This window comes from Littorina saxatilis, linkage group LG12, assembly GCF_037325665.1.
Source record: "Littorina saxatilis isolate snail1 linkage group LG12, US_GU_Lsax_2.0, whole genome shotgun sequence".
NCBI classification, from domain to species: Eukaryota; Metazoa; Mollusca; class Gastropoda; order Littorinimorpha; family Littorinidae; genus Littorina; species Littorina saxatilis.
Genome location: NC_090256.1, coordinates 64,426,971 through 64,450,773, shown reverse-complemented (window position 1 = coordinate 64,450,773; position 23,803 = coordinate 64,426,971). Strand labels below are relative to the sequence as shown.

At 41.9% G+C, this 23,803-nt stretch overlaps 2 protein-coding genes across 7 annotated transcripts in view; one reads left to right on the top strand and one right to left on the bottom strand.

Moving 5' to 3' along the window:
• LOC138982539 (5'-AMP-activated protein kinase subunit gamma-2-like) overlaps window positions 1-9,912 on the top strand; it is a gene marked incomplete in the record, with an annotated part of 298,415 nt that extends 288,503 nt beyond the window's left edge. Inside the window, 6 exon segments of the mRNA XM_070355850.1 lie at window positions 120-200; window positions 1,483-1,605; window positions 1,933-2,010; window positions 4,320-4,394; window positions 5,588-5,681; window positions 6,305-9,912. Of these exon segments, the coding sequence (XP_070211951.1) occupies window positions 120-200; window positions 1,483-1,605; window positions 1,933-2,010; window positions 4,320-4,394; window positions 5,588-5,681; window positions 6,305-6,417 (564 nt within the window).
• The window catches only part of LOC138982536 (coiled-coil domain-containing protein CG32809-like), a 175,998-nt gene continuing 161,435 nt past the window's right edge, over window positions 9,241-23,803 (bottom strand). For all 6 annotated transcript variants that reach the window (XM_070355845.1, XM_070355840.1, XM_070355843.1 and 3 more), the window contains 8 exons: window positions 22,382-22,572; window positions 21,518-21,636; window positions 18,879-19,009; window positions 17,738-17,813; window positions 17,217-17,300; window positions 15,870-16,017; window positions 13,936-15,032; window positions 9,241-13,252 (listed from right to left, as the gene is read on the bottom strand). In XM_070355845.1, coding sequence (XP_070211946.1) covers window positions 12,937-13,252; window positions 13,936-15,032; window positions 15,870-16,017; window positions 17,217-17,300; window positions 17,738-17,813; window positions 18,879-19,009; window positions 21,518-21,636; window positions 22,382-22,572 — 2,162 coding nt within the window. In that variant the 3' untranslated portion in view covers window positions 9,241-12,936. The remainder of the gene's footprint in view (window positions 13,253-13,935; window positions 15,033-15,869; window positions 16,018-17,216; window positions 17,301-17,737; window positions 17,814-18,878; window positions 19,010-21,517; window positions 21,637-22,381; window positions 22,573-23,803) is intronic.

Here is a 23,803-nt window from a genome sequence, read left to right as displayed (position 1 = left end):
AGCCGCCATATAAATTACTTTCAGTTTTTGCATCGCTGTAGTGGAGGTAGAATGTACACTAGGAAATACGGTGCTGTGAAAACAGTGGGTTTGATGCTTGTTGTGAATGTGTTTTTCAGTTGAAGGACTTGCCAAGGCCTAGCTTCATGAGCAAGACACTCAACGAACTCAACATTGGCACATACAAGAAGGTCATCACGGTAAGAAAACTGTCTCTTGCTCTCTCACCGTCTATGTCTGACTTGCCAAGTCTTTCTATCTCTTTTTCTCCATTACTCGATATCTCAATCCCCCACTCCCCACCCTCTCTCTCTCTCTCTCTCTTGTTTTCTTTGTAATATCTGTAATCCATCCCCTCCACAAACACACCCCCCCCCTCCCCCTCCCCCTCTTTACAACTTGCATTAGGGAGACATTGCCAGTGTCCAGGGTTTTTCAAAGGCTTTACTGAAGTAGCAGCAAGGAGCTTACAGACAGCAAGTAACATAACTTGTCAGCAGAATATTATGCTGGAGATTTGACAAAACCATAATTGTATTGCTGGGGAACGTCTGTTTTTGTTGATATTTCCTTGCATTCACCTTTCACTTTTGTTTAGTTTTAATTGATTTTTTTACATTTTATTTCTGAGCCTGTCTGTAGTGGTGAATGTTTATCGCACTAGGTTGCTATTTGGGTCAGGGCTACAGCAAGTGCATAGAAGTTAAACATTCTGAAAGAGGAGATAATCGCAAAGAAAGAAAAAAACATAAAAAAACGACTCCTGTCGCATTGTTTTGGGGGCTTAGAATCTGCTCTGCTGCTTACAATCAATAAACTCTCATTCTTAGGGAAGGCTTTTAGCACCACTGGTTTTGTAGCGTGGCTTGAATTTCTTCTGACCTTTAGCCATGCTGGTTGGAAAAAAGAAGAGAGGACAAAAAAAAGTGTTGTCAGCACAAGGAGGGTTGGCTGCAAATGATCACTGCTGGCACAAGGGAGGGGAGATAATATGGCTGCCAGTAGAGCAATTTTGCCAGAGGTGTTGCTGAATTAGAAAGTACAGCTTCCAGATGTGTGTTCTTTGTTATTCTCCCCCCCCCACCCCCCACCCCCCAACTTAAGTTTCTCAAAAGTGCCTCTTTCCCCACAAACAATAAGACACACCCCAACCCCTTTTCCCTTACTCCTTACTTAGCCTTGTACAAAGCTGGTCTGATCGTTTTAGTTACTTCTTGCATTCTTTCCGCTAAGCTGCTAACTGTGTGTCATATATATCATACTCAATTTGTATTTGCTAGAACAAAAGATAACATTGCAGGCTAGCTGTTTCGAGCTGGTTTTGTAACATGTTCCGTACTTTCTAGAAATGAGTGTCAAAAGTGGATAACTCATTCATGCGTATATTTATTACTCACTCCACACTTAAATTTTGTTCTCTGCGACTGAAAAAAACATGCTTCCAAACATGTATTTCTCATTTCAATTGCCTCTCTGTCCCAGGCCTCCAAAACCATGAGGTTGATCGAGGCCCTCAACCTGTTTGTGGATCATCGCATCTCTGCCCTCCCCGTCCTCGATGAAAACGGCCAGCTGTGTGACATCTACGCCAAATTTGACGTCATTGTAAGTACACACTTTGTCTGTGTCATTGTAGGTAATGACTATTTCTGTATTTCAGGCATTGGACTTAGCTGAAGAGGTTACCTGTTGAATGTTCACTTTTGTTTTGGGTATTGTCACCCTGTTTCTATTGTTGACAATTGAATCTGATGCAGTATGACTGTTTGAGTATGATTTCTTGATATGGTAAAAGATTTTTTTTTTTTTTTTCATCTTATCTGACAAGGATTTTACTCTGAAAAAAACTCAAAGAAGAGTCAAATCCCAGTTTGCAGTATTGTAATTATATTTACTTGTGGTTTATTTTGCATTGTGTTGGGTTCGTTTCAGAACCTGGCAGCAGAGAAGACCTACAACAACCTAGACATTACCGTGGCAGAGGCTCTTCGGCACAGATCTGCTGCTGATGTAAGTACCTTTCAGTTGATTCCTACCAACTCACAAATAGTCTTGATATTATTACAGTGGCCAGATGGAAGAGAACATTAAGACGGGGGAGATAACAACCTCGTGCTGAGTACATTGACATGCAAGTTTTCACAGTTGGGAATGGTCAAAGTGCTAGAAACGGCTGTCATTTAATGGGGAAAAAGGGGGGAAAACATTGACCGTCATTATTTGATGTTATTGCTTTGTGTAACAGTAGCTTCATCACTTCTTAGCATCTAAAACTGACCTATTTTCTGTCATGAACCTCATGTTTTCATAGAAGTCTCAGAACTTTCAAAGTTTCTTTTTGTTGGGTGTCGTGTCTCTAGTGGTGTATTCAGTTCACCATCTCTCTCCTACTTGAATAAATTAAGTGAAAGCAATTCAGTTCCCTTTTCTCTGTCCCTCTCCACTCTGTTATCAGAGTCCTTCCAAGCCTCATCACCAGATAAGTGACTTGGTGGTTGAAGCAGGAAAGTTGGTCGACCAACCTCAACAATCAGAACTTCAACTAGATCATCAAAGAAGATCTACAATCTCCTCTGGAACAGAATTTAATCCAGGCTACGAAAAACTCACAGAAGCTGCTGCACTTTTAATTGAGACAGTGCAACTTCAAAACACCGTGGGGGAAGCTGCTGCATGTTCGATTGAGACGGTGCAACCTCAAAATACCGTGGGGGCATGTGGACAGGTACCCACAAATAGTTCTCCCACTTCAGTGGGCAAAGCGTCCAAAGATTCTTCTCAAAGCAGCTTAACAGCAGTGAAAGGCAGCTGGACAGCCAAGGATAGATTGCTGGAATCTTCTTCAGAGTCTGTTCGTAGAGATTCATCAGGCACCTCGGCGCAAGGAGAGTTCATACACAGAAAAGGAGGAGCAACACAGCCAACTTCTTCAGATGGGGCACTCGTCAAAACTTCAGCAAAGTCCCCGACAAAACGACACAGTCATTTTTCAGAAGTTTTGACCAAGGCAATCTCTAGCCTTTCAAGTAAGATGGCTCCAAAGGGCTCTGCCAGCCATGAAGAAAAAGGAAAGACTAAACTGTCAGGAACAGGGGGAGAAACCGATGCTTCAGTCAGCAAATCTTCAGGATCAAAACCAACCAGCCCTTCCCGGGCCAGTCCAGCAGTGAAGAATGTCCTCAAGGCACTACCTCACTTTTCAGGCAAGTCGACTGATGATAAGCGGTCTTCATGCGACAGTAGCTCTGCGGGTCCTTTGAAGGCAACGAAGCTCCCAAGTTCAGCAGAAACCGCATTTAAAGTTCTGACAAACCCTTTCAAAGCCAAACGATCTGTAACGGATACAAGAATTGGACACCCTCAGCCGGTTGGAGCAGAACCAGACACCCGCAGACCATCCTTGACAAAACCCTCATCCAAGGCTTTCTGTAGTTCACCCACCAAAAGCATGGACAGAGCTCAACCTCGCCCCGACCGAACGGTTTCTCTTTGCTTTCACTGTATTGCACTGTTGCCATTAAGATGGTATGGTTTCCTGCACTCGTCCCGACTTCCCACATTTTCACCTAACTTCCAGTTTCTCGTCATTAGCACTCACCATTTTGGTTTTACATGGGAGATATGTGGCATACCTGTCATGATCGTCTTCCTTTCTTGCACATTATTCATGTTTTAATATGACACTGCCCATTCATGTTTACCCTTGTTCCGGATCACTGACTTTGACCATTTCTTTCAGGCTGAACTTCTTGTTAGTCGTTATTCTAAACACCAAGTTGGAATGTGTGTTGGTTTTTTTTTATCAGTAATGTGCATGTGAAATCATTGTTATCAGCATCTTTCACAAATAACTGATATTTTTTTTAATAATTCAGCAGTTTAAGCTTGTGTCATGTTTTTAGTTTACACATTGATTTTATTTGGTTCATTTGGAACATACACAGGCCTAGATGTCTTGAGTAATTACAAGCATTGAAATGTTTCTAAAGTACAGTTAGGGCAAATGTTAACATACAAATAATGATAGTAAAGTGAATTGTGCTTTCTGCAAGTTCAACCTTCTGCTGCTGCTGTATTTAGACCTTTTTATGTCTTATACCTGTTCAGTCTTAGTTCGGAATCGCCCATATAATGTTTCCTAAGCTCATAGTTTTGTTATTTATTTATTTAGTCAGGTTACCTGAAGAGTGCATCAAGTCAACACCTTTAAAACAACTTTGATTAAAAAGCATGCTTTCATTGCAGATTAACTATTCAGTTGAGACTGCGGTCTATAGAGACACGACATGATTCTAACCATGAGTGTTTGTTGTTTTCAGAACTATGAGGGTGTTGCATCGTGTCGGGGTGATGACAGGCTAGAGGATGTGATGGATAACATTGTGAAAGCAGAGGTAAGTGCTGCACCCTTAGAAATGATCCTGCCAGCGAGCCTGGCACTGTTGTATGGTACAGTCGAATCCCCTTCAAGACCTCGCGGTTAAGATCTTGTCTCAGACTTTCTGTATAGAACCTATGTCAGTGTAAATGCACCTCCGTCTTAAGATTCCCTCCCTCTCTAGTAAACCGTGATTATATCACAATTACTTCTCGTAAAAATCCAGAATTGCATAGTGTATTACATCATACTACTTTTTTTCATACCTGTATCTTTCATGATGATAGCTTGCATGCTGTACTCACAAAGAAGTTTGCCATAACACTGTACTTCAATGGTAATCATTATCACATTTTGGCTGGTCCTGAAAGAGGACTCCACATACAACGTAGACTTGAAGTGTCAGACCAGGCAACCAAGAGCTTGCTAGTCCAGGGGAGATAATAGTAGATTTTGTATTAGGGTCAAATGACAAGAAACGAATATTTTGTGTCCAGTGTTTATAGGAATGTTAAGCATGCATAGACACATACTGTCCAGATACTGATGCAACAACAAAACAAGAAAATGTATCCTAAGTGTATTGACAGAAATGTTAAAGATAGAGAAACACAGATAGTGATGGCGGTTGTTGCCATGTGTCCAGCATGTAGAAACAGAGAGATGATGGCGATTGTTGGCTTGTGAGATGGTGAAGGGGGGATTGTTGCAATAGTGATAGGCAATTGTCATGTGAGATGATGATGGCAATTGTTGCTGTGTGAGATAGTGATGGCGGTTGTTGGCATACAAGATAATGTAGGCGGTTGTTGCCATGTGAGATGGGGATTGTTATGCGAGATAGTGATGGCGGTTGTTGCCATGCGAGATAATGATGGGGGATTGTTGCCATGTGAGATATGATGGTGATGGTTGCCATGTGAGATCATGATGGGGATGGTTGCCATGTGAGATCATGATGATGGGGATGGTTGCCATGTGAGATCATGATGGGGATGGTTGCCATGTGAGATCAGGATGGGGATTGTTGCCATGTGAGATCAGGATGAGGATGGTTGCCATGTGAGATCATGATGGGGATGGTTGCCATGTGAGATCATGATAGGGATGGTTGCCATGTAAGATGATGGGGATCGTTGCCATGTGAGATAATGATAGGGATGGTTGCCATGTGAGATCATGATGGGAATCGTTGCCATGTGTGTGCAGGTGCACAGACTGGTGGTGGTGGACCAGGACAAGAAGGTCAAGGGCGTTGTGTCGCTGTCGGATCTGCTGCACTACATCATCCTGCGCCCCATGAGTAAGTTCTCTCCCCTTTTACCACTCGTGAGTCAGTCACCGCACTGGCCATTATCAAAACTGGTACAGTTGAACCTGCCCCAGCCACCACCTCTCAGTTGTGACTGCCTTTTCAAAACATCCATCCAAAGGCATGCCCAATTTTCTCTCTATAATTCACCTTTCCATATAGACCACCTGTCTGTAACGACCACTTTGGCTTGGGTGGTTGACTGTATTTCTTGACCTGTTGAAATCTTGGCTTTCACACAAACCGGCCATCCTTGCAGTCCAGTAAAGTCTAAAACACAGTGCATGGTGTTTTTGATGAAGAAATCTGTCGAATGAAGTACTAACAAGTGAGTTTGACCTGTTGCCAATTTCATTTCCAATACTTCGAGAATATTTGCTCTAAAACATTCGCGTTGTGCTCTCTGGTTAAACCCATTACTCTTTTGTGGTAGGTTATTGACACTCAATAATTGTGTGTGTGTGTGCTGATGCAGAATTTTCCTCCCAAATATTTCTTTACACACACACACTTTCTCTCTCCTTGTTTCTCTCTCTTTTGTATTATCACTGTTGACCTGTTCTGTGTTTGTTGTACACATCATGATGAGCATCACTGTTCTTTGTTTTTGACAGTCGTATCAGAGAAGGACAGTGGTGGAGACGCACCGGTGGCTTCAGCAGCACCGTCATCACAGCCCATCTCCACACCCACAACCTCCACCACCGCCAGCGAGTCCGTGTCCTGATTGGTTCCGCCGGGCCACACTTTGAATGAAAGATGACTGCTACATGTACACCACACAAACCAGAGTCAACGGCAATGGAGGTGCCGCACCTTTGTTCTTCCATCAACTGCCAGCGTAGTACCGTGTCCTACTATGACATTGGTTGCGGACTTCCTCTTCTAGCTGCTGTTATGATATAGCGATTGGCGAGTGAACAGGGCATCTGGCAAAATTCTGTCTTTGTGAAGGCTGAGACTCGGTTTGTGATGGCTCCGACTGCTATTGTGAAGGCTTGGACTGCTATTGTGAAGGCTAGGACTGCTATTGTGACGACTGGGATTCTTACTGTGAAGGCTCAAAGGCTTTCTTTGTGGAGGAGAGGCCTGGACATTATGGCTGGCTGACATTATGTGGAGCCAAAGTGCGTGAGGTGTTTGTGTGTCTCGTGGATTCTACTGTCTTGTTGGAGTGGGCGATTCTTGCTTGATGATGAACGTCATTTTTTTGTGTGTATGAGAAGGATTACGGTAAAAGGCCTGGATGTGGATGAGAAGGATTACGGTAAAAGGCCTGAATGTGGATGAGAAGGATTACGGTAAAAGGCCTGAATGTGGATGAGAAGGATTACGGTAAAAGGCCTGAATGTGGATGAGAAGGATTACGGTAAAAGGCCTGAATGTGGATGAGAAGGATTACGGTAAAAGGCCTGAATGTGGATGAGAAGGATTACGGTAAAAGGCCTGAATGTGGATGAGAAGGATTACGGTAAAAGGCCTGAATGTGGATGAGAAGGATTACGGTAAAAGGCCTGAATGTGGATGAGAAGGATTACGGTAAAAGGCCTGAATGTGGATGAGAAGGATTACGGTAAAAGGCCTGAATGTGTATGAGAAGGATTACGGTAAAAGGCCTGGATGTGGATGAGAAGGATAATTGAAAAAGTTGGAGAAGGGTCCTAGTTGCCGACTCAGACTGTAACCCCACGCATCATTCTGTGGCATTTCACAGTGCATCGAGATGAGCGCTCATTTGCTGCTCATGTGTTGGTGTCTGCTGATAGATTTAAGGTATTGGACGCATAAAACAGATTGAGAAACAGGAAGAAAAAACAACAGTTAAGTCTTTTGTATTTTTACACAAACGCTGCAAGATGTCAGAAATTGTGTTGGCGTATAGCGATTATGCTCCACAGGGAGTCTACAGGAATAAGTCAAGTAAGTCATAGTGATTTACCAAATGCTGGATGAGTGCCATGTATTATGTGTGCTCATTTTTGCTTACTCTTGCTGCTTCTTAGCCGGACTTGCATTTAGGAAAGACCAGTTTCTGTCAATTAAGTGCTTGAGGTGAATTATCCTTGGAGAAGAAAAACAAAGTCTTTGTATATTTTAGTGTACCTTAATCTGCTGTACCTCAAGATGATTCAGTTCTGAGGAAAATAATCAATCAAAATCTGAGGTTGTCTGAAATCAATGGCTGTGTTTATCCCCTGTCTGTCAACAGAAAGAAAGTAACTATAGAATTGGTTGTGTTTTTTTTAAAGTAAAGCAAAAAGAGAAGCTGGACTTCAATCTGACTTTGTGTGCAATCATTGATCTTGCATTTTAGGGCGTGAAGTAGCCGCAATCTTCCGCCTTTTTGAAATGCCCCAACACCCCAAGGGATATGTCCCAGTCCCTCGCTGACAAAGAACATCTATTTTGGGGAGGAAAAAGGAAAATCCATAGATTGCCCGAGACAGTTACAAACAAACAAAATTAGTCTGCAAGTATAAGGTGCACAAATTTTGCTAAGCATTCAGCTGTGTTCTGGAGCCTTTTTTTCACCAAGCTGAAGCATATTGCAAGTCTGTGCCGAGTTTATGTTTTGTGTCGTTACGTTACGATTTCAGTATAGGAGTCAAGGAAAACGCTGAATTGTGTATATATGTGTATGACTACTATATGGTATGGAAAGTGCATATATATATTAAGACGGAGTAACTGACAGAATTCAAATATGACTTACGTCTGTGCTGCTGTAGGATCGAATGGATCTCAAGGTGAAGTTTATGATAAATTTGTGAAGTTTATATGTGCAAGACGTTTTATACAGTCATATTAAAAGGAGACATTGTATGATGTATGTTGGGAACTAATTTGGCGTGAATGGTTGAGAGCGTTGTGTATGATTTCAGTGTACTGCAATTCACCAGTCGGATTATTTGTTTACTTCTAGCATTTTCAGTCTTGCAAACTACATGGAGTCCTGTAAATGGTTCATTATCTTTTCAACATTGGGTTAGCTGTATATTGGTTGTGAAAACAAAACACCCTGTTCTCATCGTCTCTGGTGGAAAAGAAATTCAGTCACACAGAAAATGTTCATGACGCCCATGAATACAATTACTTCTCATAAAAATCCAGATTTGCATAGAGTGTATTACATCATACTACTTTTTTTCATACCTGTATCTTTCATGATGATAGCTTGCGTGCTGTACTCACAGATAAGTTTGCCATAACACTGTACTTCAATGTTAATCATTGAAGATTATATATATTAAGAATTAAATCATCCATAGTTGCTGTCTTGATCTGACGCTGGCTTTTGGTTGAGACTGTGGCAGTGTAAGAAAAAAAATTCTTTCAAACGAGCCATATAACGCAAAATTTAATGGTTTTATTATGTTTAGTTTTGTAATACCCTGCAGTAGCTTTGGATTTTAGAACAGGTTAAAAACTACTGTTTTTCTTTGTTCTTAAAAAAATTATAAGTGATAATTGTACTGATTGGTCATGACCAAAATTTTAACATGTAGAAAGTAACTCGATGATGCTTCAGTTCTTTCAAGTGTATGTGAAACTTGTCTTCTTTTTTTAATCGGTTATTTAGGACAAAGAATATGCAACCTATGCCTTTAAGACAAAGGAAGTATTCGTGCTGTTACGTAAGTGAATCGGAGTCTGAGACAATCATTTTGACATTATGGGCGATTGCTGGAGGCAGAATTTAGATAGTTCAGAAAAATGCTTTTGCAGGGCAGAATGACTTGTACTGGCTTAGCATTTAGGCAATCTGCAACGTTGACAATTTATACAGATACTGTGATTCCCTTTTCAGAACTGAGTTTTGGGGGTTTCTGTTTGTTCTGTAAAACTGTACATTGTGAAAAGGAAACTTGTTAGAATTATGCGCCTGACACTGAAACAAATCAGTGCAACTGGCAACTTCAAAATGTTCAATTGTTTTGACCACTTAATGAATTCTGTGTAAGGTTTTGATTTCAGTATTTGTTAGAAGGAAAAAACCCACCTAAAGCATTAAAGTATAGCAGTCAGTATGATTTCACTGTCTTCAAAAGACTTTGAATGTAATTTATGTATGAAAAAAAAAATGTTTCAGAAATATATCTGCCTTGTATACTTTATAGATAAATTGAATTGAATATGGAGGTGTGTATGTATCAAACACTGGGTGGAGATGGTCAAATTGATCTTGAATCATGTTTTTGGAATAAAATTCTGGAAAAAATAACATCAGTGTTTGATGGAGAGAATGACGGGCGCATCCCAGTTGTCTGGTGGAGATTTTTCTGATCTCCCAGGTTACTTATGCAAGCAAGCACAAGACCAAGTGCGCACGGAAAAGATCCTTAAGCACAATTCTGGAACGCTGAAGAAGATAGAGAGAATACGCACACTCAATCTCGACATTTTCAAGCAAATACAAACCTCATCTAAAGTTTCTTTTTATTTGGCTGCTCAGAATACATGTTGATCAGATGCCAAAGTGAAGCCGCAGAACAGTCTTGCATATGTTGACCCCTAAAAAATGACACTGAACGGATTCAAGGTACAGTCAAACCCGTCTTTAATGATAACCGCTCATACGACCAAACGCAATCCTTCTAGACGGGTGCTCAGAAAGGTAAATTAGACAGGAAAGAATTTGTCGGGAATCCTTTAGGGTTGTTATTGGCTGGTTTGACTGTACCTTGAATCCGTTCAGTGTCATTTTTTAGGAGTTGGTAACTATCTTCATTAGTTTCTCAATAATAGTCCTTTCTTGACTGTACAATACATTCTTATGATATCCTGTCCTCAAGTTTTACACCTGAAATACACTAATCCTCTGTTGACCGGACAGAATTGATTAACTATCATGTATAAAAGTCTTAACTTTAAATACCTCTTCTTCAAAACATAATCCCCCAGTTTAACAAGTATAGTTTACAAAGAGATGAAATGGAGTGTACACTCACAAGTTTCAATGACAGAATGTAAAAAAATTGAAACAGGTTTTTCTGCTTTGATATATTAACACTATAATGTAGTCATATTGCACAAAAGTCCGCTGTTAGAAGACTGGCCAGCCCAAAACAATATGCTGCTCTGTGCCAAGAATGGTTTTAGTATGCTCACAGCAGTTGAAAGTCAGAATATACTGTTTTTATTTCACTTCTGAACAAATAGAATTGTATATCTTATAAGAACTGAATTTATAGGTCATGTTTGCATGATTTTGTTTTCTCAAAACATGTGACAACATAAAAGAAAGTGCTTTGATTTACAGCAAAGGAGTGTTATGCATAAATGGCCTGCCTATAGATTCATGCACCATACGATAAGAAAAATCTATGTGCCACTAAAGTATCATCTGTTTTACCTCTCTCATTCAGCTTGTACTGTATCCACATGATCATATATATATTTTTTTTTCCTTCCTCATATACACAATGCTTAACAAAAAGAACAAAAATGTCTGTCAAAAAGGGAGACCATTTGCACCGATTAAGTACACTGTTTCACAACCACTTATCTTGAAAATGCCATCAACATAAAACAAAAGGATGACAATTGAAGAATTGACGACAATGACTCATACAGGTTTGTTATGTACTGACATTATTCTGGTGTAAAGTTTCTGGTAATCATACAAGCCAATCTCCACTCTATTCTGTTTTTCTTGATTAAGCATAAATCAAGTAAAAAGAAAAACCACAAAAATAATATTAAAAGACAGACTCTCCAGATTAATTTCAAAAGGAAAAAATCCTGTTCACCTTTGCATTATCACTAACAAATGCACAAACAATATATTCCCACACTATTCTGCCATTTCCTTGGTTACTGTTTCGATGGTTACTCTTCCTGACCATTTTAATGTACAATTTCAAGGCGGGAAAACGATACCGATATAGTTGTCAGTAACTCTCCACCACACAAAAATATCTGTTTTGCCCTTTCGAATAAGGCAAACAAAGTGCAACAATCGAGCTTTGAAATTTAAAAGGGTGAAATCTGCTGCAACTGGCCTTTGAAGTTCCAAAGACCCATTGTAAGCAATTTACATCATGCCTTACTGCAGGACTCAAAAGTGCCATCCCAAAAATTAACAATAATGGTCACAACCTGGTCAAAATCCTGATCACAACCCATATATTCACAGGACAAACAAAAATCAATTTAAATAAGAAAGAAACAAAAAAACAAACAGAAAAGTTTTTTTAAAAAGTGAAACAGGAACAAACAAAAAAACAGAAACCATTTTCAACAAGATTCAATTCTTCTATTTATCAATTATCACACCACACAGAAAGCTTTATCAAACTGTTTCCAACAGAAAGAACAAAATATGTACAACAAAGAACAGTGAAGTGACAACTCGCTCTCCTTGCAACACAAGTGCCACAAGGCTTAAGGAGGAATACAATGGTTCCGTCTCAACAGAGATGTTACAACTGAGGTTTTGTAAGTGTTAGAGCAACTTTATGATATTAAAACCACAAAAACACGCATAGATATTCATCTGGGGCGATTCGTTTCAGTCAATGTATGTTTTATTGTGTAGAGACAGTTTATTTTATCAATAGGGGGGGGAGGGGGGTTGATTGATTCACAGTCAGCAAATATTTATAGATACATACATGATTATATCTTCTGTTTCAAGGAATATTGACGATTCCTCAGTATTGCTCAGGTTAGCCAGTCTTTTGTGTCATTCTTCGTGCTGACAAAAAACACACCTGCTAATTGACTGGTATTTGTCAATTTGCTCCACGTGCAGTGAGCTATACTTTCAGTCTTGTCAAGCACCTAGTGGAACAATTAGGCCTAGCAGTTTAATTTCTCATTCCACCACAACTCGACTGTGCCAACATTTTGACTTTCAAGGCATTGTACAGTACACAGTAAACCTGGCTATTACGTGTATATATTCTCCCACAGCGCGCCAGTCAGAACTTGTTCTCCTCCTCTCACTATTTCTTGGCGCTTTGCTTTTCAACAGTCACTTCACAGGTGGACTTTAACTTACAACACAGTAAGTATTTCAACTTGTACAGTAACATCCATCCATCTCAGTGCTGTAGTCTCTCTGTGTCAGCTCATTGTTGCAGATTCTCATGTCTTCAGCAGGTATCAGCAGTAGAAACACACCTCCACAGCAAAGCAAAGCACTGCTGTCACAATGCAAACTCAACCTTTCCTCACTGTATACAGCCAGCACCAAGTATTCCAGACTTCGCAGAATGTAACCCTTCAGTCAAAATCATGGACGTCACGTTTTGTGTCCGTTTTTGGCGCCGTTCAACCCGTTGACCTGAGGAAAGGCGCTAGATTTGCCTGCCTCCTGCGATTTCCTCACGCGTTCCTGCAGCATCTGAGTCTTGGTTTTGGTGCCGGAGTCTTCTGACGACGACCCCTTGGCGCTGAGGCTGGAGTGTCGCTGTGGGGGGTGGGGTTTGGGGCCACGATTGGCTGCGAGGGCGGAAGAGTTTGAGCGAAGGAGGGCCACGCCTTGCTGGGAGTCGAGACTGGTGCTGGACCCGGTGCTCTCGCTGCCACTCAGGTCGGCCTCGTCCTGTGGGTCTTGGCTGAAACAGTAGGTAACGCCCTGAACCACACACGTCAGTGAGTGTCTGCCAAGCAACACATTATGGTTCTCTCTCTCCCCCCCAGTCCCCCCCCCCCCCCCCCCCCCCCTTTGTCCCCCTCTCTCTCCCCTTATTCCCCTCTCTCCCCCTCTCTCAATATTCTTGCTTGTCTATTACCCTCGATAATAAAGATTTTGTCTCGTCTTGTCTTGTCTCTCTGCAGGAAGGTAAATGTGTTAAAACACTCCCTCTCTTTCATCTCAATACACACAGCTGCTCTTCTTAAAATCGAAATGATATTACTTTGTTCAACTAAATTGTAACACTTTCGTATGATTATCAATTATGACTTTGTTCAACTCAAATGTAACAGTGATAAATGGTTACTACTGCCTTTGACAAGCTGTAGAACTTGACGATTTGACCCCCATTTAAAACTGAAAATAACTATCATGTCTGCCAAAAATCAATCTAAGGCACAACAAAATATTCTCATCTATTTGAACAGTTTTTATTCTGTAGAATCCCCATGATTTCATGTGTCTGTGGTGTATGTTGTCTGTTCACTTTAAAGACGCAACGTTTGACAATCTGGTGATTTTCTGTAGTGTACTTTATCAAACATTCCATTCATTAATCAATGTCGTTCTTAAAGCGCCAAGACTATCTCCAAACAAGCCTACCTGTTGGTGGTGACGGCAGCAGGGGGTGGGGAGACCATGGTGGTCAGCAGTCTGTCAGGGGTCATCTTCTGGTTCTGCAAGTCAGGGCGGTTCAGGTTGGAGTAGATCCCTGCAGCCAGGTCCTTCTGGAACTTGCTCATTGCCGGCTTTTGCGGCGTGACCGGCTTGGGGGTGGAAGACGACAGTGGGCCGGAAGCCGTTGGGGACTTGGGGCTGGTGACTTTGCTGCGAGTGTCAGCCGATCTGTCACCGCTGTTCCGCCGCACTTGAGAGGTCTCCACACCGCCGTTAGCATTGGGGGAAAGGGAGGAGGACGTGAGGCCCAGGGGGTATTTTGCACTGCTTTTTCTGGGCGGGGGAGGGGGAGGCACTTTCCTCCCTTTGTCAGCACAATCGTCTTTGTCTGCAGCAGCTGAGGGTTTGCTGGGCAGAGGGATGCTGCTGAATGCTGAGCGCGACTTGGTCGGCGACAGGGCTTGGAAGTAGACACCCGAGGCTTGCTTGCTGTGGGAGGGACTGATGGACGATGACGATGATGATGCTGTGGATGACGTAGGCCCTGAGGAACTGCCACCACCTGCCTTGCTCGCTGAAGGGAGCTTGCTGGAGGTCTTGCTACCGTCCGATTTGGACATGGGAGAAGTGGGAGGGGACTGCATAGAACTGAAAAAGGCTGACCGCGCAGAACTGCGATGCGATGACACGTCTTCGGATGTCACTTTCTTGTCCCCGCTGTCGGAAATCTGGCTTGTGACGGTGACGGTGTGGGAGACAGGCGACAGAGGGTGAGATGTTGCCAGTTCAGATCCACCGTGACCGCTACCACCACCAGCCTCCAACTTCTTCACCTCACTGGCTGACATCAACCTGGCTGGTTTGGCCGGGATTTCTGGCGGCTCTGTTTTTCTGTTGTCCCATTCTGATCCAGCAGCAGATTTCTTACAGTCTGTTTCACTGTCACTTTTAGCCTTGCCTGAAGAGGTCTGGGTGTCAGCGGGTTTGAGCGACTTGGTGGCTGTCTGGAGGGTCTTGGTAAACCTCAGTGACTCTTGCTGCGTCACAATCTTCTTCTTCCGTTCTCTTGAGGCATCAGCAGCCTGCGGATAAAAATGTAGAAAGCCTTGTATAAGAACTTTCTCAAGACATGCTCTGGAAGCTACAGGTTTCACACAATGCTATTACCTCAAAGCAATTAAAGAAATTGAGAAAGAACTCAACAACCAGCACTAGCATTACTCCTTACACCATAATTTTCCTGGTATTGTTTACACATGCTGAATCATAAACAAGTATTTTGACACACATTTCAGAACCAATCACACTGAAAGAGCGAGTTAAGCACACACACAAAAAGCACAAATGTTCCACAAGTTATGTGCACACACAAAAAGGGTTTTTGTTTGTTTGTTTGTTTGCTTAACGCCCAGCCGACCACGAAGGGTCATATCAGGGCGGTGCTGCTTTGACATATAACGTGCGCCACACACAAGACAGAAGTCGCAGCACAGGCTTCATGTCTCACCCAGTCACATTATTCTGACACCGGACCAACCAGTCCTAGCACTAACCCCATAATGCCAGACGCCAGGCGGAGCAGCCACTAGATTGCCAATTTTAAAGTCTTAGGTATGACCCGGCCGGGGTTCGAACCCACGACCTCCCGATCACGAGGCGGACGCCTTACCACTCACAAAAAGGGTGGAAATAAGAATAGTGACAGCTACAAAAAACAACACCCCCAAAAAGAGAAACAATGAAAGATGCACTTTAAATCAGAGAACATCCCCTCTCTCTCATAACTTAAAGGCCTTTTATTCAGCCCCAAGTTGACTTTGCAAAGTCAGTACCAAAGCTTCCTGCAGCGAGCTCTGCAAAGTCGACTTTTGTCCAATAAATATCAGGCTTTACAAGCTATATCAAATACAACAACCCACCTCCAGCTTCTCCAGCCGATTGTCGTGGTCCGGTACCATGGCACGGATGCTCTCCAGAATGGCCATTTTCTCATGGTCCCCCACCTCCTTGGACTCCATTGCTACGGTTGGGATCTGAGGCGGCCTTGTGTCTTGCACAGCCGCCAACCTGATTAACAACAAACAGAATGAATGACAACTTCTATGTACTGAAAGATGCATGTTTATTGTTTAAAAGCCCCACAATTATGTGCATGGCAAACTTGGAAAAAAAAAAGACATTGAAAATAAAAATATTTTACTCACATCAGGATTGTTTAACAGGAACACTCAGGTAAAGGTTTTCATATGCGTTCACACAGTACAATGCTACTGGATGTGGGTGTTTCATTGTGAGCGAGAGAGAATGAGCAACATGTAAACACATCCACATAACCGACTCAGCCCCTCTTCTGCCAGTGCAATCAGTAGTAATGTACATGTATGTATTGGTTTTATGTACAACCGTATATTTTCTGTGATATATTGTATGCTATGATATTTTGCAATGATGTTTAGCCATAGTTCGTTATACGCGTAGGTGTGCGAGAATATGTAAGCGCAGTGCTTTAAAGATGTCCATGGGTGAACGTGTAAGTGGGCCTAGTCGAATGTCCATGTGGGAGTGGAGCATATAAGAATGCCCATGTGTGAATGTGTAAGTGGAGCGTACAAGAATGTGTAAGTGGAGCGTGGTCGAATGTCCATGTGTGAATGGGTAAGTTGAGCGTATACGAATGTCCATGTGTGCGATGTGTAAGTGAGACATGGATGTGTTCATGTCTGAATGCGTAAGAACAAGGCAAGGAATGTCCAGAGAGGTATGTGGGAGGTGTTTCTATAACCTGCCCTGTTATATAGTGCTATATGTTTCATGTAAAATCAATGTCTTGTTTGTATTATTGTTATGTACCACCCCTGAATTTCTCTATGAGATAATAAAGTATTCTTATTTTTATTCTTAAATACAATTTGCTTATTCAAATAATCACTAAAAATTGTTTACAAACACTGTCCAAGAAATACAAGCAACAACTCCCGCTTTATGAATTGTATCAACAGGTCCATGCATAACAGATTATGTTCATACTGTAATGAACAAGTGACGGCAAATAGTGCATGTAAACATCAACTTGATGTTTGGTTTAAACAGTGGTTTTTTTAAAATTTCTCATAAAGTTGGTTTTTTTACAGAGCTAATGAAACCTTGCACGCACGCAGCAAAGGAGCACAGCAGGATACGAAATGTGCTCTAAGAGACTTTATTTTTGGCTTGTTTCCGGTGAAGAATTACCATCTGAATGTATACAAAGTACCTGTGATCATTACCTTTTGAGAGTGTACAGAGTACTTGTGAGATTCTTGCATCGTTTCAGAGCTGAGTCTATTTGCAGGGGCTCGTCTTTCAGGAACCTGCAAACAGAAAAGATTAAAACAACAATACTGTCAGAAAGATTTTCCATCACTTTGACATTCATATAATTCATCCACCCGAGCAGTGCACAGAGCCTATACAAGTGCAACACCCTGACCACACAGCCCTGCAAAGAATAGGAAGGCTCTTGGTGTTGCCTATACACACCAAGACCCAGTTTCAGATATCTCTCTCTCTCTCTCTCTCTCTCTCTCTCTCTCTCTCTCTCTCTCTCTCTCTCTCTCTCTCTCTCTCTCTCTCTCTCTCTCTCTCTCTCTCTCTCTCTCTCTCTCTCTCTCTCTCTCTCTCTCTCTCTCTCTCTCTCTCTCTCTCTCTCTCTCTCTCTCTGTGACAGACAAACAAGGCAAGCAAGGCATACAGGCAAACATGAAGCGAGAAACGCAGAAACAGACAGCAAAAGTTACAGGATACTAACTTTTCTTCCTTGACAACAATTTCCACTTCCCCTGCCATCACCCTTTTCAGATTGTCACGGACCTGTGGGAATCGCACTGAAAAAAAATAACACAGTGTAATTTTGTGAGCAATCTGGAGTAAACACTATAACCATTACAGCACTAACAATGGGAAAAAACCTTCACAGAGCTGGTCTTCCTGACACGATCTCTAACTATGACTCTTAAAATAAAACAATTAAAATAATGCGGCTGGCATTCCAGCCGCATTATTACACACACACACAAGTTATGCAAAATAACTCCACTCTCTATCGCTACCCAATTCATTTCCTCGCACCATTTTGATTCTCTTAGTTTTTTGCAACACTGAGGGAATGTCACAAAATACACTTGTCAGGGGGTTCCGTTTCTCGACAGAAATGACTGGGATAGTCCAACCTGTCTGTAGCCACCAGCCAAGGGACCGATCAACCGCGGTCGTTCTAGACAGGTGGTTGCTATTGAAAGGTGAATTAGGGCGGGGATGTAGCTCAATCTGTAGCGCGCTGGATTTGTATTCAGTTGGCCGCTGTCAGCGTGAGTTCGTCGTCCCCACGTTCGACGAGAGATTTATTTCTCAGAGTCAACTTTGTGTGCAGACTCTCCTCGGTGTCCGAACACCCCCGTGTGTACACGCAAGCACAAGACCAAGTGCGCACGAAAAAGATCCTGTAATCCATGTCAGAGTTCGGTGGGTTATAGAAACACGAAAATACCCAGCATGCTTCCTCCGAAAACGGCGTATGGCTGCCTAAATGGCGGGGTAAAAAACGGTCATACACGTAAAATTCCACTTGTGCAAAAAACATGAGTGTACGTGGGAGTTTCAGCCCAAGAACGCAGAAGAAGAAGAAGAAGAAAGGTGAATTCAGGGTGAGATGAAAAAAAGTCATCTTGGATTTTGTTGGGGTGGCCGTTGTGTGCAGGTGGTCACTTAAGAAAGGTCGTCACTTTAGAGAGGTGGTCACTTTAGAGAGGTGGTCGCAGGGGCAGGTTTGACTGTACCACTCTACTCTTTCTCCATTACCCCCTCACATCTAAAACTCTCCTCTGTTCCTAGAGTTTCTGCCACTATTTTCACACCAACGTGCATCACTTCGCCATTAACCTTCAACCCACCTTTCTGGTCAGCCAGCGTCTTGGTGATGTTGCTCAGCATCAGCGCCAGACCCTCCACGTCTGAGACGTTGATGCGACACTTTCTGTTGAGGACGTCTTCCTTCAGTTCGTCCACGCTCCGCTCAAGGTCACTGCCAGAATCAACACTGAATCAGACTCTTCTCACACCAAAGCCAACAAATGTACGCATGAAACGGCCTAAACATGCACTGGTCTCAACATGACACAGGCTGAAAATACCATTCACCCTGTGCAACAAATGTACGCATGAAACGGCATGTACATGCACTGGTCTCAACATGACACAGACTGAAGATAGACATGGCACAGGGACTTACATATAGCCCATACAAAGGTAAGATTCATCCCTAATTTTTTTTTACTACTGGTTGGCTACAATTAAGACTGACACCTATAAATTTCCCACCTGTCCATTACAATGTCCTTTCCCTAGAAAGCATTAAAATCAGTTTTGAATCACGCCGTGCGCACACACTGACAGACACACACAGATACAGGGGTGCCACTCTGAAATTGTGAAAAACCTGAAAGCTGGGGTCCTGGCGGGGGACAGGGGCAGCGCGCCCCTTTGGGGGGTGCAGGGGGGCAACGTCCCCCAAAGCTGAAGAAATATTTAAAATGAAAACTGATTTTGAAGGCTCTCCTGCAATCTGAATGTACATTTTACATAGAAAAGAGAATGTTAAAAAATCAACCTTTAACATTTATTAATGTAAGCAAACTTACCCAGCAGTCACACTACACTCACAACTGTTTCAAGGTCACACATTCCTACCTACCAAAAAAAAAAAACAAGTCGCGAAAGGCGAAAATACAACATTTAGTCAAGTTCAGTCGAACTCACAGAATGAAACTGAACGCATTGCATTTTTTCCGCAAGACCGTACACTCGTAGCATCGTCTGTCCACCGCTCGTCGCAAAGGCAGTGAAATTAACAATCCAGAAAAGCGCGGTAGCGGTTGCGCTGAGGAGAATAACACGCTTTTCTATATCTCTATTCTTTTTACCTCCCTGAACGTGTTTTTAATCCAAACATATCATATCTATATGTTTTTGGAATCAGGAACAGACAAGGAATAAGATGAAATTGTTTTTAAATCAATTTTGGAAATTCAATTTTAATCATAATTTTTAATTTTCAGAGCTTGTTTTTAATTGGAATATAACATATTTATATGTTTTTGGAATCAGAAAATGATGAAGAATAAGATAAAAGTACTTTTGGATCGTTTTATAAACAAATTAATTTTAAATACAATTTTTAGATTTTTAATGACCAAAGTCATTAATTAATTTTTAAGCCTCCAAACTGAAATGCAATACCAATGTCCGGCCTTCCTCGAAGATTGCTTGGCCAAAATTTCAATCAATTTGATTGAAAAATGAGGGTGTGACAGTGCCGCCTCAACTTTAACAAAATGCCGGATATGACGCCATCAAAAACATTTATCCAAAAAATGAGAAAAAAAAGTCTCGAGTTACCATACTCAGGATCTCTCATGTCAAGTTTCATGAAGATCGGTCCAGTAGTTTTCTTTGAATCGCACTACACACACACACACACACACACACACACACACACACACCACGACCCTTGTCTCGATTCCCCCCTCTACGTTAAAACATTTAGTCAAAACTTGAAAAACACTTTATCATGGGTGAAACTGATCAGAATTGAAAATAAGGAAAATGAGGCCGGGGTCCAGGGGCCAGGCCCTGGTGTGGTGCAGGGGCAACGCCCTGCTAGGGGGCCCAGGGGGGCAAAGCCCCCCGGAAGAAAACGAAAAATCAGGCTTTTAAGGGTAAATGTAGGCCTATCCTGGTATCTCAAACACACAAATTTGCACATTAAACATGGAAACAAATGCCAAACTGTAGTCTGATAATTCGCGCGCCCAGTTAAACAAAGACTCAGCGATGTCCGGTCACTGTGTTAGGGGAAAAACGGATCGGATCGCTGAAAAAAAAAACACTTTATTTTTTTATTTTTTTTAAAGATTTTCAAAATAAGGAATTCCTTATTTGACCAATTTCATTTGGCGGATTTCCGCCCTGAGACGGAAGAGTTTCACCCATGCTTTATGTTGTTTTGATGCTCTGCAAGTTGGGTATGCTCCCTTAGTTTCTTCTTCCCGCTGGTGCCATACTTGAAGGACTTGATACAGTAAGTGCAGTATGCAACACCAGGACTGTCCATCTTTTTCACCCAAGTGCCAAAAGCTGTGTCGTTCGTGTCCTTCTCTTGAAGCCACTCCCATCGCCATTTATTCCTCACTCCTTTCTCCACCTCCTCCAGTCTTCTTTACGGTTCGAAAGGTACGGCATTGTTCCGATTTTCTCGCTTCACCGATCGCCTGTTGCTTTCCTTTGTGTTGATCGAAATAGGCAGGAAGTAGCCGTGAAAGCACGCTCTAACCTGCGGTTTTAAAAACGTGGATCGGGCAGGGGATGTAACCGAGTGCGAAAGAAAAGTCGGATTGGAAGTTGAACGCGATCTGTAAAAAAAAAATCGTTGCTTTTCGAATTTTCAAAAACCGGCATTGCCGGCGAAATGGATTTTTAAAAACCGGCATTCCGGACCGTAACCGGCAGAGTGGCACCCCTGCAGATAGCCTACCTGAGCTCTTTCTCCACCCTGGTCTTGTCCTGTAAGTAAGCCTCGGCAAGGGAGCTAATCTCCAGGCGCTGGTGTCTGATAACCTGATTATCTGCCCCTGGCACAGCACCCATCACAGTCTGCACACAGAACAGGCCACAGAGAACAAATGAAATGTCATCATCTCCGTCACTGCATACGTTATTCAAATTTACAGAACAAAAATAGCTGATTAATAATGACTGAAGAAAGACCCATCAGATGCAAGAATAAAGCCTAGCTCCCACGGCCATACAAAATAGTCTCTCATTTACAGCATATCTTATCAAAGAATAATTATGACAATAATAAATCATTCTTGTAGGAAAAGTTCTGGCGGTAATATTACCTGCCAGATCTAACTCCACTGATCAAATTTCTGTGATCCGTATTTCAACCAGCACTCAGAATAACACGCAACAACATCACCCCCATCACTACAATCATCCCAACAAAGACCTCCACCATGAACACACCCCATTACTTCCACCAACATCTCTAAATCAAACCATAGACCAAATTAATAGCCTGGACCGCCAACTCGTCACGTGACCCTTCGAACTCCAAACTAAACTTAACAAAACTCATCGAAAAACATGTTCCATTTGCACTTTTGCTGAGTTTATTTTAGCATTCTCAGAACTTACCTCGGCAACTTCGTCCATGTTTACAATCGACAACGGATATGACGTCCCCCTAATTTCTGAAAGGCCATGTAAGCGTAGGTTCCTAAATGCGACAGGCGCTACCTCGTAACAGAGAGAAAGAGCGGAGAGAGAGCTAGTTGGCGGTCCAGGATAAATGGTCTATGATCAAACCTACATCTCCCAACCCCCAGACACATACCCTGAGCTTGCAGAGCGTATCACTAAAAGCTTCACGCATGGCTTCCTGGTTGAGTTGCTCCATTCGTCGCAGACCCTGAAGCTCCACGCGCAGTTCCTGCATACGACACTGGAGGTCGTTGATCTTCTCCTTCATGTCGTGTGTCACCACAGGATTCCGCACGCTGTACGATGTGGGGATGTCCGAAAGACCTGCATAAATGAGTCAGGCATGTTACTCAATTGTAAGATAATAAAAAGTTTTAAAAAATAAAAAATTGCAAATAAAAATAAATAGAAAAGACAGGAAAAGGAGGGGAAAAAAGGGGAGAACAAAGGACAGTGGGTATTTCACAGGTGCAAAGCAAAAGTTTCAAACTCCGAACAGACAAAGGCTAAACTGATATCATGGAACACAATTGCACACATAGTAAAACACAGTTGCGATGAAATAGGACTGATTGAGTGCAGACTCTTCACAGTAAATCCCTTCACTGTCAAGAACAACAGACTGTATACACAATACTCTTCTGAAAATACTTTCTGTTATAGTTCTGCTGTGTGAATCATGCCAACTTTTCCCACGTTAAAGAAAACGGTTCTCATCCACTTGCACGTAAGTATCAAAAGAAAGAACTACCCCAGGATTAAAACGTAAATCAAAAGGGAAACAAGTATACACCCTCAACTGAACCAAAACAAAACATTAACACCACAACTAAGAATCAAAATCAGAAATGCTAAACTGTTAAAGTAAAGCATGAAACTATAAAATGAAAAATGGCTAAGACAAGTCTACACAGGCAAAACGATATCAAGAACACTCATGCTATGAATGTTCTAAAACAAGATTAATAAGTTCTAACATTGATGAGCTACTATTTCTACTTGCTGCATGCATCATTCACATTATAACATGCAATTTAACAGCGAACGACAACAACAAGAAGAAGAAGAAGAAGATAACATGCAATGTAACAACAATAATACACCTTCATCTAATAAGATTTCAGTGTTCAAAAGCCATGGAAAATACAACATTCTGTTAGCAATCTGATCTTCAAAATTCAACACTCAAAAAGTTTGCTTAAAAAGTAGATACCAGAAAAAGAGTTTATACAAAATATGAAAAAAAGAAGGAATAGAAAAATATCAAAATTTAAATAAACAGTTTGTTGGGAAATTTGAGACAACATAACAAAGAACATCTGAAAAAAACATTAATAAAAGCGCATTGAGCAAGTAAAAGATTAGACGGTTTGATGGGATCAATCTAAAACTACTTGAACAGCTCAAAATAGACACTGCTCCTTTTCCCCCAAAACTACATAAGAAACAACTTAAAGTATCAAATGAGCAGTAATCAATATGCGTACAACCAAAACACACACCTGTGCTGACACAGAACTTGGACCGACGCGCACGAGAAAGTTACCAAGCAGGT